The sequence below is a fragment of the Punica granatum genome, chromosome 1, assembly GCF_007655135.1.
Source record: "Punica granatum isolate Tunisia-2019 chromosome 1, ASM765513v2, whole genome shotgun sequence".
Taxonomy (NCBI): domain Eukaryota; kingdom Viridiplantae; phylum Streptophyta; class Magnoliopsida; order Myrtales; family Lythraceae; genus Punica; species Punica granatum.
Window position 1 is genome coordinate 14,833,521 of NC_045127.1, and position 17,062 is coordinate 14,850,582.

The 17,062-nt window shown below is 35.2% G+C and overlaps 2 protein-coding genes across 2 annotated transcripts; one reads left to right on the top strand and one right to left on the bottom strand.

The window, feature by feature from the left end:
• The first annotated feature begins 180 nt into the window (after positions 1–180).
• Positions 181–1,996, top strand: LOC116195261 (trihelix transcription factor GTL2-like). Its single transcript, XM_031524323.1, has 2 exons — positions 181–761; positions 1,045–1,996. The coding sequence occupies exons 1-2, from the start codon at positions 310–312 to the stop codon at positions 1,652–1,654; spliced, it is 1,062 nt and encodes a 353-aa protein (XP_031380183.1). The 5' UTR covers positions 181–309; the 3' UTR covers positions 1,655–1,996.
• Positions 1,997–6,637: 4,641 nt separating this feature from the next.
• On the bottom strand, positions 6,638–8,695 carry LOC116193448 (transcription factor MYB1-like). The gene is made up of 3 exons (XM_031522152.1): positions 8,495–8,695; positions 7,973–8,102; positions 6,638–7,570 (listed from the first exon to the last, which is right to left on the bottom strand). Exons 1-3 carry the CDS (start codon positions 8,625–8,627, stop codon positions 7,027–7,029), a joined length of 807 nt encoding a protein of 268 aa, XP_031378012.1. The 5' UTR covers positions 8,628–8,695; the 3' UTR covers positions 6,638–7,026.
• Positions 8,696–17,062: the final 8,367 nt, after the last annotated feature.

The window sequence follows — 17,062 nt, forward strand, 5'->3', positions numbered from 1 at the left end:
CGATGAATCCAGTCGAGTAGCCCCACTAAGGGGTAAAACTCTCTCATAATGGATATTCTATATTTATAAGGACTCGAATCCGAAATCTTACTTAAACGGAACAAGTGTCGAACCGCTTGAACCAACCCATTTTGGTAAACTAATCCTCCTTAACATTAGTGACATATACTTCTCTTAGTTGAGCAATTCTAGGATATTCTCTCACCATCTTCTCAAACGAATCCTAGGGTTTTCACTTCTTCTGCCCTTCAACACAATTTTTATATAGATGCGTACGAATCGCAATTCAGATTTTAGCATCCAGGAGACATGCATAACTCTCGATATGGACTGGAGAATTCAAATCATGGTCGGGAGCAATTCATGGAAGCACATCGCACACCATCTCTTTTCTCGGTCCCCTACCACCATCTCCACCACAATCACCACCTCCCACGGTATCCTCAGATAACTTTTCGGCAACCTATGCAAGAGCTTCCGGCAATATTTAAGCTTGACCAAGGAGAGCACGAGGAAGAAGAAGAAGAAGAAGAAGAGCAACTAGGTCGCTGCTTTCAGGGCCTGTTCGGGCACACGGGGTTACAATCTCAGCCTGGCGTTCATCACCAAGCCCCAGTTCCATCTGTCAATGTTAATTTTGAATTGGGTTTAAGTGAGAATGGTTCTTGCAACCCAGCACCGTGCTATTCAATATCCAACGAGGCACAAGTTCTTCATCTCCCCCAACAAGATTGCTATTCTGCTCCGAAAGAACCCTCCTGGTAATATATGATTCTTCAGTTATTTTATTTGCTTGGAAATGGCGAATGCTGATTTATTTTTTGTTCTCGAAATCGATACTTGTTAGAGCAATACACATTTATAAATACAATATAACTCGAAGTACTGCCTTTTTGGATCAAGTCGATAGTTCAATTAATCAAATTTGAATACCTGATTCAAAGGCAATATTAAATCGTCTTCCCAGAAAAAAGAAAAAAAAGCGCCTAAGAGTTTCTTATGTTGTTATTATTATTATTATTATTATTATATTTTTTTTTTCAGGAGGTCACTTAGCATTGGAGATTTGAACACTGACATTAGGATGTGTAATGAAATGGAGAACATGGGATCGGCTCTATTTGGAGAGCTCGAGGCAGTATGTAACCTAGCTAAGGGCAGGGAAGTGAGCCAAACATGTTCGAGCACAGCTCTCACGGCTGAGAACTCGCCACCAATTATGCCACTAACCGCCTTGAAGGACCTGAATGCAGGTCCTGCAAGAGTAGACAGTCGCGGATCAGAGAGCTTGAAGTCGGTGTCTCTGAGAAAGGCTGAGAGGAGGAAAAGGAAAAGGAAGTTGAACGAGGAATTGAGATTGACAAGTGCGTTTCTCGAGGCCCTTCTGAAGCAAGTCATGGACCACCAAGATTTCCTCCACAGGAAGTTCTTGGAAGTGATTGAGAGAATGGAGAGGGAGAGAATAGAGAGGGAACAGGAGTGGAGGAAGCGAGAGGTCCGAAAGAACGAGAGTGAAGCCGCTGCACGAGCCAGGGAACAGGCCCTGGTCACGAGCCGAGAGGCCCTGATTGTCAACTACTTACAGAAGATAATGGACCAGAGCCCGAATCTTCCCAAGGAGTCGAATCCTCAATTATCAAGGAGGAAATGTTAGGAGAAGCTGGAAGACATCGCATTTGGATCCTATGCAATTCGGATTGACTTGGATAGAATCTGGGCAAGTGACTTTATATTAGTAACACAACCATCGCTCTCAACTATAGAGGTCTTGGATCCGAGACATCGATTGTTGCTTTTGGAAATGCCAAGGAGAATTTGAATATGTTGCATGGAATTTAAGCGCAGTGGATAGAATAATTTGATGAATCATTGTTTAATAATTTCTGTTTTTTTGATATGAATCATATGATTTTGACAGACATTGGAAGTCATGACATAAATTTCGCTGCTGCCACTCACAATCATTCAATGAAAAATATACCAAGCTCTATCAATAGATTAATATCTTAAATGTGATTGTGACATGATCTTTTCTTTTCCTTATTCTTTTGGATAGAAGATCGTGGCAATATTTTGTAACCCGATGAGTAGCAACTAATTCTTTGGGAATGTCGGGAGTAACGGCTTATCAGTAACCAATGACAAGATTTGTTTGGTAATCCTATCTTGCCCAGTTGATGTGAGGAAGTACTAATCATAATATTATAACAAATGAGAGAATACATATTAATCATTCGAGTAATTGCATTATAGTAATCTAATTGATGATTCTTTTGCACTTCATCATTGTGAAGTGAGATCATTTAAAATTTTCTCCAAACTGATTGTTACATTAACATCTCACTAACAATTAATTAGATCCCAAAGATCGGGGCCTTTAGACACAGCAAAGTAGGCTATAGCATACGAGTACAGGAAATATTGATGGTGAAAAGTCCAATGACTAGCAATTTTTCTGAAGGGCTCAAACAACCTGTGGTTCCTTTTTTCCTCCTTTGCCAAGAAAGTTTTCAGTGATCCTAGTTCACTACGTGCTTTCCTAAAGGGTTGAGTCAACCCTTTCTTCCTTTTTCTCTCTTTAATTAAAATTGTTAAGTGATCTTATTTTGTCACGTTGTATGAGTATAGCTCGAGTAGAATTGTAGGAAATAAGCTTATTAAGCCATTATAATAGGTTATGATTTTGTATAATAATTTGACTGATTGTTGCTCACTCCTTTACTACGAGAAATGACCATTTAAAATTTTACTCCCTTCTTTAAAATGGTTCTTCTTTTGCTATGTTATTTGCCCAAGCCCATGGTTTCCAAATCTGCGAAAGGCCCAACTGAAGCTATCAATTTTGGGCCAAGATGTGGTTTATATGTACTTTTTGGGCCCATGGCCCGCAAGAACTTATTTGGAAATTCGTTTTTTTTTCCTTTATTCAATCAATTTGGTCTGTCAATGAAAGTGTAGCTCATGCGTCATAGCTATGCCATTGTAATTTTGCTCTATAAGTTTATATCGAGTGAGGTCATGGGATCCCACCGTAACTGGCAATTTCTAATGCAATTTGAAAGCATCTTCAATCGATTAAAATCGTGAAGTTTTACGTGATTGACACCTTTCCTAGAGTTAAATAAGGGAGTCACTGAAGCATCATATTACATGTGAGATTTTCAACTCGTTCATTTCGAGTCAATGTATACTAGATTCAAATATACATATTTCGATTCTCAACCTGCACTTACAACTGAACCAATTACAGATCACTTTTCATTGACACAATCTTATAATTTGTTTTTCTTCATTAGAAGTTACCGGATAGTGTATATGATTCATTGATGTGGAGTCATGCCATCCGTGACATAAAGCCTTTAAACACCGCCAAGATCAATATAAACTAAACACCACAAAGAGAATAACACTGGATATTCTAATAAATGAGACATACCAGTTTAGTATAATAAAATAGAAATTCTAATATTTAATAAAGAGATACATATAATCCCCAAATGAGTATCAAATCTAGAATTTCTTAGTCACCAATTAAAGTCATGTGTTACACCCTCTCTTTTACCAAAAAAGAAGGGAAAAAAGAAGAAGAAGAAGAGGAGCATGTGGGCAAATGAGGAAAAGATTAAAAAGATAGAAAATTTCATTATCTATAATGCCAACATTTGCCAGTAAGATAATATTTTTTTTCGATTATAAAGTAGATTCATGAGTTTTATATAATAAAATAAAAATCTTTATAACTAATAAAAGAGTACGAATAGTCCTATTACGAGTATTATACCCTATTTGATCGGTAAGATAATATTTAGGTCATGAAAATTCACAAATATATAAATCTCAGCGATTTGACCCCTAAAGGATTTAAACCTCGGTAATTTTTTTTTGGATATATAACTATCATTATTAGTGTAATATTCTTATTTATTATCTGCTGTTGCAAGGTCTCTATCTACATACACAACAATTTTTGTATTTTTGTGTTTCAGAGTAGGCTCCATTTTAGTTGCCATCAACCAAATTACCACTAGCAGGAGAAAGGGCCCCGTAATGATAATACAGAAAGTGACAACTCAGTTTCAAAATTACCAACGATGTGAGACTACAAACAAATATTCCATTTGCAAAAGACTCCGACAATAATGATATTTCAGAAAATCACATGGGCCTTCTTCTGCTATCTAAAGCACCTACCACAAGAATGTGTAAATTTGTCGTATTATATATTTTATATAATTAGTGACATTTTACTACAAATATTTAATGGGAAGACATTAATGGTCCGTTTGTTTTCAGGGTTAAAATCACAAAAACTTTAACTTTAACTTTAACTCAACCTACTACACAACAAAAATACACATTTCCCAAGTCAACTTTAACTTTAACTCAACACACTATACAACATTTGTTCTTTTCCACAATCAAAATCAAAATTACTTTAACTCTAAAACCAAACGTCTCATAAAAATGCATTGACGTTGTAATCGGAACAAAAATATGCGTTTAAGTTCGGATTAATTAATCTTTTTTTTATTCGTCGATTGATATCTGAAAATCTAATAGATTTTAACCAATTTAGACTCCATAACTGATTGGCATATTAAAATAAAAAATTTTATCAGAGAGGGTGTAGCGCAGTGGTGCATATATATCCTTGATAATTAAGGGATTTAAGTTCGATATTCACTGTGGGACTATATCCATACTCTTTATTAGTTGTTAGGTTCTTATTTCATTGTAGCAGACCCACGGACCTTTCTTGTAACCTAAAAAATGTAAAACTTATCAATCATGGATTTTCTTTAGTTGCAATACTCGAACTTGAGAACTTGTACAAAGGGAAAAGGTGTTGAGCAATCAGAACCAACCAATATTAGTTAAATTGATTGATCCTTTTAAACTGTCCTGCATCACTACATAACTAATGTACCACTATATTTTTTTTTTGATAACTCATTAAAATTTCATTAATAGAGGTAATCTTACCAGAGGAAGTTTACAAGAGATTTACAAAAGGATCAGAACCCCTACAACCAAAAACAATGAGAAGCACAAGGAGACATTTACAAAAGAGATACAAGACAATCTCTACAACCAGACAATAAAATCCAAAGACCTATCAACACTCGATTTAGCTAAACAGTCTGCAAAACCATTGTATTCTCTAGGAGAGTGTTGATACCGAACCAAAGTGAAATGCATAGCATACAACTGAATGTCCAAGAGTATGCTCCGATATTTCCATAGTAATCCAAGATAAAGCAATCTTGGAACCCAACTCGATGATGAGAGAGGAACCAAGGAAAATGAAGCTCAAAGCAACGATTTTCAAGGCACATCTAATTGCAAGTAACTTAGCAAGATTTGAATCTATAATACCAGAAGAAGATGAGAATAGACAGATAATAAGACATTTTGAATATCTGAGAACACCTTCATACCCGTGGGATCAGTTTGCCAAGTGAAAATCTATCAACGTTCCAAGTGAACCAATCAGCTGGTGGCTGACTAGGAGATTTGAGGACAACTCTTTTGTATATTGGACCAGCTATGAATACCCTCTGAAGAGCGATAAAGACAGCAACTGAATAAGGAAAATAATCCTTGATGGTTTTTACCCACATAACAAGTCGATTAAATACCATATGGATCGGATTGTCGAGCGTGGCTTCCTCAGCATTGAAAATAGCCGAATTTCTTGCTAGCCATATGGACTAAACGATGGCAAAAATAGCACAGTTCACACCTTTCTCTGAAATTTGTTTTCAAAGAATAATCGATAAGAAAAAAGTCTAAACGAATACTTTGATCATTCTATCCTTAAAAATGGTAGAAAGATTATTAGTTTCTCTTTTGTTGCATTATTTTAGATGAAAAGCAAAATCTCAATATTTACTTGGTTTGGATTAACTTTTCTTCTTAACAAATTCTGTATTATAAATCAAGATTATAATATTGACAAAATTTATTATCACAATCTTAAAATCTCAATAACATCCCCTATGGAGGCTATGAAAACACACTTCATTCTTCCTCCCTAGCTTCCATCCTTTTTTTTTTTTATAGAGAATTAAAGCAAAAGCCAGCCTAGCTAGCTAGGTCGAGGCTTCCTAATAATTTGCATGAGATATGACCTTTTTAATGGGATGAATAGGGGAAATTACAACTAGTCTATTCCTTCTCGTATACACAGCTTAACTAGAAAATATAGTAATTAATCGGATATATATATACACACACATATCTATTGAATTCAATGTGTATGTTCCGATACTTTCAGATAGATCACCCCACATGTGTCATATTTTTTCAGAAACAATAGGACTAAAATGAAAAATATCTGAAACTATTAATAGCACTTTCAAAATATTTGAAAACTGAGTGGGGTCAATTGACCCCACTATTCACTACATACATGCGCCCATGAATACACACACAGATATATATATATATATATATATATATATAAAGAAAAAATGATCCCAATATATACACACACACATAAAAACCGATTAAAAAAATGATTCCATGAATTCAGAATCATATAATACGTATCGAGGTATTACCAAAAAAAGAAAAAAAAAAGTGCAGAAAATTTTCATATGGTGGAATATAAAGATTCCCGAACAGAAGTCCTTTATTTATTTCTTTCTACCGAAAAAAAAGAAATGCTTTATTTATTTCTTATTAGAACAAGACAAGACCGCAATCACAGACAAGGAAAGTGAAGACAAACAACAATATTGCGTTACGAATCACATGATGGAAACGTCCATTACGTCGATGTTCACACTCGCACCACCACCAGATTGTCATGCTGACTTTTTTCTATCTTATAAGTCCACTTAATAAATCATTGCATGCTTGATTATTTTTCGACCCACAATTATTAAAAGTATAATCACCCACAAAGTGCCTTACATGTCAAAATCCAATTATTTCCTAGACTTTAAATCGGTACATCAATTAGTGTTAATTATCGAATCAATGTCACGTGGGACCCACATGATTTGATGATGTCTTTTGAAGTTAGGCTTGTAATTGAAAGCAGCCATCGTCCGTCCAGCTCTTCAGCAATTCTTCAGAGAAAAGAAGCGGCTGCTGGTCGATGTCGTCGCTCTCAAGTTGGCACAATTTCCAAAATTCGGACTCGGAGAAATCGGAGGCCAAAAACTCGAAGTCCATCGCCAGGTTCTCTAGCTCGTTTTCCTCTTCAGATGCAGTGGTTGCCAGCGAGCCACCACCCGGTTTTGCTCCATTATCGCCTTCGGTTGACAGCTCGGGACATCCCGGTCTATAGTCTATAACACGATAAACATCATTCTGTGGCTCTGAGCTCGGGGCAGTAGAGACTGTCCTCGCAGTCCTTGCGGGTTTCAGTTGTCTCACAATGGAGTTGCCTACATTCGAGTTCTTGCTGGGCATCAGTTTGGTCGTCTGAGAGCTTTTATCACGACCGGAGTCACCCTTCGACTGCTCTTTGCTCTTCAACTTCTTCTTTAATACCGTGTTCCAGTAATTTTTAATTTCATTGTCTGTTCGCCCTGGGAGTCTTCCGGCAATCAGCGACCATCTATCAATCACCAGAACCATATCTCCCACGATCAATAATAAAATACGATGATGTACAAGATCCATTCCATTAATGCAGCAATTATAAAAAGAAAATGCAAGTAGTAGAGGCATGTCAGCGAAGTTAATGCAAAAAATATATTATATGCTTATGGATAAACTTTTTTCCATTTTTTATTTGTCCATCTCTCAACGATAATTATAGAAAATTTATCCAATAGGATCAGTTTAGTTGGACTGTTTATTTATCTATTAATTTATTTTTCCAGAAATCGAATTAATAAACACATATAGCAGGACACAGGATTAGTATATTTGAGTTAGAATTTGCGCAGAGAAACTGCCAATTGCAATATCCAGTAGTATAGATGGAGAGGGACTTGATTCGACTCGATCGTCTCACCTGTTGCCCAAAAGCTTGTGGAGCCGAATGATGAGATCCTCTTCCTCGGGGGAAATGTTGCCTCTCTTGATATCGGGTCTCAGATAATTGAGCCACCTCAATCGACAACTCTTCCCGCATCTCCTCAATCCTGCATTCATAAACCAAAACCATATAGCTTCACATTTCCATCTTCATTGAGGAGAAGAATGCGCCAATAATGTATGGTAAAATTCCTACGTGCCAAATTAATCATCGTATTGCAGATCTGGAATCACTGAAAAAGTTCGAATATGGCACATTGATTACTACTCTGGACCACACAATTATCTTTATCTCCATCATTATTTGCATTTTTTTTCTCCTCGCACGAGGTACCATGAACGTAACCATCAAAAGAAGCTGTCCATTTAATTCTAGACTAGATAAAATAGTTTCGAATATCAGTAGTCTTCTGTACTGAAAATTAGCTAGCGTAGAGACAGAATTGGCATGTCGAAATGAAAATATAGCAAACGGAGTGTGCTGGCTCGGGTGACTCACCGGATACCCTCGGGATGTTGCCCCACTTGCCTTCGCCATGGGCGGCAACGTAGTCCACCAGAATCTTGTCCTCCATGGCAGTCCAAGCTCCTCTGTTTAGTCCCTCCTTAGGGCAGCAAGGAGCCCTCCCCATCACTACTACAACCAAAATTACCTATGAACCTCTCCTCTTCCTCTCTTTGTCCCCTTCTCAATGGAGCTTGGGAAAGTGAATGGGGGTTATACGGATTCTTATAGAGGGCTCCATTCGATCGGATATGGACAAGAAAAATAATATTTAAATAGCCCACTTGAATTTAATCTATTACTAGGAAGGAGTCCGCGCCATGCTGTGGGTCTTTAAGAGCTTTTTTTCTCAACAGTTAATATTTTCATGCGATCAAAGTTAGAGTATGGATGTTAGTAATTAATATAGCCTTACTCATTTTAAAATAGATTCAACACTCTAATTTCGAAATTGTTTCAATTTTGTGAATATAATGAACGTGGAGGAAAAATTAATGAGAAACTTAATTAAATGATAATATAAGATAAATATGACAAAACAAAAATTTATATGAAATTTTAGGAATAATGATCAAATAGTTTTACATGAAAGGGAGAGAAAGTGAAGAATGTATTTGAGTAAAAAGTGCAAGATTGGAAGGAAAAAATGCAACAAATTAAAGATTATAGTAAGTTATAGAAACTAAAAGAAAATTGTAAAGAAACAGTCATTTGAAGGAAGAATCAAAAGTCACGTGGCTCCCTGAGGTTAGGATGGATTGATATTGATGTATAATTAGAAAGATAAAATATATATTTCAAGTATTAAGTTGTTAAAAATCTATCTAAATAGTTTTTATTTATTATTTATGTTATATATTATATAGCATGTTTAAAAAGGTAAATAGAGAGTTGGAAGAATTAAAATAAAGAAATCAAGTTAAAAAGGGGGAAATAAGAGAATAAAAAAATTATGTACCTTATTTCTTCTAACCTTATTATATAGTTGTGTTGTTACAATCTTACAATTCTTCTAGTTACAAATATATTTATGTCATTACTTCTTAAATTACAATGATATACTATAATGTCCTTACTAAACACCTATATTATCCTATAAAGTACCAAACAAAATTTATGAACAAAATTTAGTTTGCTACTATTAGTAAAAAAAATGAATTCTTGTTATTTTATACTTACTAAAAAATGAATTAACTCATTTTATTATATCATATATATTAGTTTTTAAGATTAATTAGTCGAGGTTTATAAATTTATTTGTTATGAGTTATAACGTTATTCTAAAAATATATATGTATAGAGAGATAATGATTTAATAGTAATATTTTTTGCTTAGAAAAAGGATAGACAAAATAATGGAGGGATCTGTTAAAACTAGAGACATCATAATGGAGAAACATTCTGACACTCTAATAGTACCCACTTCATCGTTATTTCTCCACAAATTTATAGAGATAAAAGTTGCATGTGGTATGATTTTGAGCAAAAAATATGCGTGAATATCTAAATGATACGTCTACTTTTGTAAGATGTGACCAGTTTTGGTTAATTAATATATAGATAGTTAAAACGTGAATTTTTTGGAGGATGTAAAAAAAATCAAAAGAAGAGATAAAAATGAAAAATAATAAAATTTGTGGCTAAATTTAAAAAGGAAGAAAAGAAAGGACAGAATGAAAAAGAAAGAAAAAATAAGGGACCCGTGTCCTTGTCTAGGTTAACACTGCTAAAACAACAGTTTCAGTTTTATTAAAGATTATAAGATGTTGTCCCATGCATATAGGCATATATTTAATTGATGACATTACGTTCAACTTGGATTATTAGAAAATTTTCCACAGATAGGGGTAGTACTAGTGCAGTCACACGTCCCTGTTTAGTAATCCAAAAATTTAATATTTGATTCTCTTGATGAGGACTACGGTTCTCCTTTATTAGTTTTTCCTCTCTTTTTTTTTTGGTTATAAGGGAGCCTATGGTATAATACAAGAATAGAAATAGTAAAGCTAAATAAAGAGGCATGGAAGTCTCACTAACGAGAAATCCGAGACCTCATAGTTTCGGGAGTGACTTGTGCTACTGTATCAAATCTCATTTCTTAAATTTATGGGAGAAATTGCTTTCATAATTTCGAAAGATCGAGTATTAAAGATTATTTCTCCTCCCAATAAGTGCGGGGCTCGAACCTGTGTTCTTCTCCTTACGGGGGTTGAAACTGCTTCCCACTCAATCAATACTTTGTTAATTTTTTTTATTTCTTTATAGAAAAAAAAGAAATCAATACCAAACTCTAAAACAATAGTATGAGACGGACTCATAACAGAAAATTAAAAAAAGAAAATCTTGCCTTTGGGGTAATGGGAGAATTGCCAGTTAGCATTTTTTTTTTTGGGTAAAGAAATGTCGGTTAGTATTTACTACTATATCGGGACTGATACTTTGGACCTCTGATTTATAGATAGATATATAATATATGTACACAGTATTCTTTTCTAAGATCCGCATCTAGTATACATTATCCCACGTTCTAAATCCAAGACCTATAGCTAAGTAATTAATAAGTACATGCATCTAGGGCTCTTTATTACATGCGCTATTGCTAAATAATTTCGAAAAATTATTTGTCTCGTTGAATTAAAAATTCACATGAATCATATGTTTACAAGGGAGGTCCCCAGCTTAATAGGGAATACAGAAAAAGAAATTATAGAAACACTTGAAAATTCTATTGATGAGAATTAAGTTACCAGTGAGTATCATTATACTGAATTGCCTTTCTCCAAATAAATATATAGGATGAATGCCAAGCATCAGGCACACATCAAAAAAGGGTGATGGTATTGGTGACTATAATAAGGTCCCAAGAGCACCCACTCCTCCCAAGATCTTTTTCCAGATGACGATGTGAGAATAACTCAAAGCAAAAAATACCTCATGAACACGCTTGTTTAGGAGAAAAATTGTATATAACAGATATATCACATGGCACTATATTATCAGAAACATAACAATGTCTATTTATTATTAAGCATAATAATATATTTTTATCGATAGCAATATTTTTTGTGATGTTACTAAAAATAAAGAAATTGAAAAACCCTATTAGCTTATCACATATTATATCAATTACATATAAGATTTTCCTCCTCGTTTAGGGCGTCTTATAGGACTACACATGATGTGCCGACTTTATAAGTTAGTGATCTTATTGAGAGCGGAACTCAAGACCTTGTCCCCCGGAGGCAAAAATTATGGATACCAAGAGTAGATCTCACATTGGTAAAGGATAAGGATCTTTCTAACTTTATAAAGGCCAAGAAAAACTCTTTCCTACGAAAACTTTTGTAAAGTACAGACTCGCCCAGTTACACACAAAATCTTTTCGAATATCTTGGACACATATGAGGAGTCTGGCTTATTAGCATATACATATATTTGGTATCTATATAAAGGAATCAAATAGCTAGTTTCTTATGTAAAACAAATAGCTAGTTTTCGTCCACTCCTTGGTATGCTGATTCGAATTAGTCCGAACTCATTGAACTTTCGAATATCAGGGTATAAAAAAAAATAACTTGAACACAAGATCTTGCGGTAGGTACTGCTCGTGGAAAGTGTTCCTTTTTCCATTTATTGGGATATGATGAAACTGGAAAGTGGTCTTTTCCCTTGTCTGTTAGAATAAAACTATGTGCGGGAAAAAATTTAATTTTTAACAATAAGTGATTAAGCACATTATGAATTTTTATTCAAGAAAAATATATCGTGGAACAAAATTGTTTCACTTAAAAATTAAATGAGTTCAATAGAAAATTATATTTTACTAGAGCAAAATTTTAATATTCTATAGAGTTAATATGCAATTTGGTCCCCGACTAATGGTGGTTACATCAATTTGGTTACAAACTTATTTTTTGCATCAATTTGGTCATTGAGTTTGTGAAGTTGCACGAATTTGGTCTTTGTTAGCCATTTAGGTCCCTAACTTTAAAAAATTGCATCAAGTTAGTCCCTGTTACATCATTAAGGTCCCCCACTTAAGAAAATTGCATCATGTAATTTCTCTGGTTACATCAAATTGGTCATTTGGTTACATCAAACTGGTCCTCTATTATATCACTTAGGTCCTCTAAGGCATTCCCTTGACAGTAGGTATTGACGCCATTAAATGATGAATCATTGTTACATCACTTTGGTCAAACAGAACATCAAATTGATCCTTCGACATATGTTGCTTAGACTTGAAGTTTTAAATGAAAAGTGACTTACGGTGCATTTGGTTTCGGAGTTAAAGTAACTTTGATTTTGATTGTGAAAAATGACAAATGTTGTGTAGTATGTTGAGTTAAAGTTAAAGTTAAAATTTTTTACTTGAGAAATGTGTATTTTTGTTATGTGGTGGGTTGAGTTAAAGTTAAAGTTAAAGTTTTTGTAATTTTAACCCTGAAAATAAGAGGGCTTAGTATCCCGTTTTTGGCAGGTAATACTGGTTGTTAGAGAGCTTGTTATTGTTTAGGAGCTTACGTGCTCTCTAGGTTGCTTCTGTTGAGGTCTTATGTACAGTTTGTTCATGTCAATGGGCCTTGTTCTTGGGTTTGATATTAATTACCAGTACTACTGCTATTTTATTTTATTTTATTTTATTTTTAATTCATATGAGATAGCTGTTGTGGTCAAATAAATGGGAGGGAGGTTGAATTTGTGCAACTATTGATTTTATATTATATTTCTGTGTCAAGAGTCAACAGGGAGCCCGAAGAAAAGGAAAAGCAGTTGGGCTTTGTTTATCAATTAGAAAATCACAAAGTTTAGGTTTTGAATGAAGGAAGGCTTTCCATGATTTGATATTTACTTATCCAACCGCTTGGTATAATTCCATGGGTTTCCGAGAAATTTACATTCATTTTAATTTCAACGATATCCAAGGATATTTTATGACACTCACGCATGATTTTCTAAGATAAATGAAAAGGCAGGCTGATGCTAAATAGTAATATATGAAATAATTTATGCGAGTCGGCAATTTTCCTTTTCTCTTTTTTTGGTCCGAATCCAAGTATCTGAAAACCTAATTGGACTCCAAATAAAGTCGGGCTAACTCTCTAAGTGATAAAACTCTATTAGCGTAGGATTTTTTTATTTCACAAAATTCAAATATGAGATCTTACTTAAGAAAAATAAGCGTCAAATCACTTGAATTAACCGTTATTTTTTTTCCCTCTTTAAATCTCGAGAATACTGGGCAATATGGACGTTACTCATTATTTTACAATTATAAAACGGGGCATGATTTAGGGATCTTCTGGAAATACTCATTAAGTACGTGCTAGTTGCTACCGTATATAATAGAGCAAGTAAATGCAATTATATTTTCACAAAAAGAATAAAAAGGCAATTAATTTCTTTTCTGAGTTCACTTTGATATCTGCAAATCCAACATGCGTATCCCAACTAATCCAATTTGAGTTGGGTCGGCTCACAGAGGGATAAAATTCTCCAAGTGATTTTCTTTATTTACAAGATATGAGACTGAAATCTTAATAAAGAAAAATGAACGTCGAACCGTTTGAACTAACTCATTTCGATAAATACAATCATTTTCTATCCACGTGGATCTGCACATGATTAAAATAGTATAGTTATCATTTTACCATCGTAGTGGGAGTAGTTTAGCTAGCTAGATCACACTTCAACTGTCCAAGGCACGTAGCACTAATTACATGCTCTGAAATTGCAGCTACAGTAATTAATGAGAGTATGGCGGGAACCTTCCTCGCGGTGCAATCAATTCAACAAAATAATATTATATTGAAAGAGTCAGAACATCGACATTGATAGAAATGATTAAAAAAAAACTGAAACGACTTTCAAATTTCAATAATGAATCATGACCTCAGGCTGTGATGTATATATTTTCAAGATCAAGGTGCCTTCAAAAATCAAGGCCTTAATGCCTCGGCCATGGACATGGTGTATCTTGTGTGCCCTGCACGACAGCCTTCCTCCATTGACCAAAGTTATGGCGTCCTTAAATTATTGCAATATGATCTGCATTTTCACAATTATAATATGACTGATATTTACTTTGGGCTGCTAAGTAGGTAAGCCCCAATTTCCGCTGACTGCCTTGGATCTTGAAACTAGTTTGAACTTCCATCTTGATCAGCTGGAAATATGGATGAGGTGTGGAGACTGTTTCAGGAAATCAGAAACATTGGTAAAAAGGCTTAATCAATGAATGAATGCAATGAAAACATCGATCCCCCTTATATAATCAGCTGTAAATTTAGCCGATAGAATATATGATACCCATTCTCTTATGGATTTTTCTGTGTGCAACTCTCTTGGTCCCATAATAGATGCGGCAGTTGAAATGTGGTTAATTCGACATTCACACTTGCTGATGGTTTTCTTATAATTGATGATTCGGTCGGATATGCGTTTTATGTGTACACAAGATGGATGGATGCAATGGGAGATCCTATTCTGTCGATTCACAATCGAGTAGACGTCTTCTACTTGGTTTCACCTTTAAATACCCATTTGCTTATCAACAACTGAAAGAGGTGAGTACCCGTTGGAAGGGATACAAACTGATGTTAGCAACACCAATTAGCATCGATCATCATCTAGGCCCTTGATTTTGGCAATCGAGCTCTAACGGTGATAAATTTCGTTTACCGCCCTGATACCAAGAAATCAACCATTTATGATAGTGACCCTCAAAAGTTCCCGAAGATTTAAAAAAAAAAAGTATTTCACCCATAAAAGAAAAATACAGTAAATTCCATTGACACTCCCCATAATTTCTTAAATCTTCCCCATCCAGGAGAGGACAAATACTACACTTGATTTATTTTAGCATATCGGGTGCACATATGTAGTTATGTACTGATATATCATTTTCTAAATATTTTTAGAAAGCTAAAATAGTAATTTTTCAAAATTAAAAGTAAAGGAATCGGCAGGCTTCCTTCCAGCGTGGAGGAGGGAGCCCTACCCCCTACCACTATCCCCACTGATTAGGTTGCTGGCTACCTGGTCGATGGGGTGAGCATAGACCACCACTGGGGTTAGTGGCCAGCGGGGAGGCCCTGCGACCTAGGATTGAGGGGATCTCGGAACGGAGATTCCATTCGATCACAAGGTGTGGGGTCTGCCCATTGGCCACCAATGCCACTGGCGAGGTTGTTGGCAACCTTGCCGGTGGGGGTGGTGGTCGGTGAGCCCTCCTCTCCCATGCTGAGAGGAAGTTGCCTCTTTCATTTTATTTTATTTTTAATTTCTGAAATAAGAAATATTAAAAATCATGTTAATACAAGTGCATACGTAGTGCTACATAATCTGCAATGTTAACAAAATCAGGGATTTCAAGAGGATGGGATATCATCGGTAGGGGTGTGCACGGGTACCGAGTATACTCGGAACCGGTCGGAACCTACCTGTTAGGGTAGAATCCGAGTAGCTCGTATTGAAAATAGAGTAGGTTCCGGGTGTTGAAATTAGGAACCGGTGAAAATCGGTTCCGGCTTCAGTTCCTGCTTATAGGGTACTCGGAACCGGTTATTTATTAAAAAAAAGAGGAAAGAGTAAAGTTACTGTCTCATCTAATGAATCAGAACAGAGGTGTGAGACCGTAATATGGATATTTAATTTTGTCAATGGATTGATGAGATATATATATATATATATATATTTGTGAATTAATCTAAATTTTGTTGATATTTGGCGTGATTACTGATTATGTACGTGACTTTTTCAGTTTTATTTAGCAAGAGAAAAAACTTTACAGATTTCAATAGGGTACCCAAAATTTATAGTATAATACAGGTTTCAGATAGGTTTCGGATCCAGGATTCAACAGGGTAGGGTCTGGCTCCAAAATCTTAGAACATGTCCCTTACAGGGTAGGGTCCGGGTATCGTGAAAAATACAGGGTACCCGAAACCGATCACCCCTAATCATTGGTATTTTATGAAATTATAAGGGATTCAGTGGAATTTACTTTAAAAATATATGTGACAATCTTTCGATAAGAATTTTCTTTACCGAGAAGAGGATTGATCATCTAAGTACTCGGGTTCAACATGATCCTTTCACCATGCTCGGGATCTCGACTAGCTACTACGTGAAATCTATCTGACCCAATCCCGGGATGGAATGGTACGTTTTTGGGGCAATCATAGCCTTCATTTTGATGGAAACAAAATTGAATGCGACTAAATCTAGTGAGATCCCCCTTCACTTCATAGCTCCTGTGCTAGAATTGGTTCATGGGCACTAATCTATCTATCCATTACTGAAACAGAGCCACATAGACTGCTCAGAACAAGTTGTAGTTCTCACCGGAATGGACACTGAGCAAAGGATTTATGGTGTGTTTGGTTTCAGAGTAATTTTGATTTTAATTGTGGAAAAAGACAAATGATTATGTAGTGTGTTGAGTTAAAGTTAAAGTTAAAATTTTTGACTTGGGAAATGTGTAATTTTATTGTGTAGTGTGTTGAATTAAAATTAAAGTTAAATTTTTGTGATTTTAATTGCGAAACCAAACAAAGCGTT

Coding starts and splice junctions, on each gene's coding strand:
- LOC116195261 (XM_031524323.1), top strand. CDS start 310: ATGCATAACTCTCGATATGGACTGGAGAATTCAAATCATGGTCGGGAG. Junction 762..1,044: donor GCTCCGAAAGAACCCTCCTG/GTAATATATGAT, acceptor TTTTTTTTTCAG/GAGGTCACTTAGCATTGGAG.
- LOC116193448 (XM_031522152.1), bottom strand. CDS start 8,627: ATGGGGAGGGCTCCTTGCTGCCCTAAGGAGGGACTAAACAGAGGAGCT. Junction 8,103..8,494: donor CAACATCCCGAGGGTATCCG/GTGAGTCACCCG, acceptor TTATGAATGCAG/GATTGAGGAGATGCGGGAAG. Junction 7,571..7,972: donor CACAAGCTTTTGGGCAACAG/GTGAGACGATCG, acceptor GGTGATTGATAG/ATGGTCGCTGATTGCCGGAA.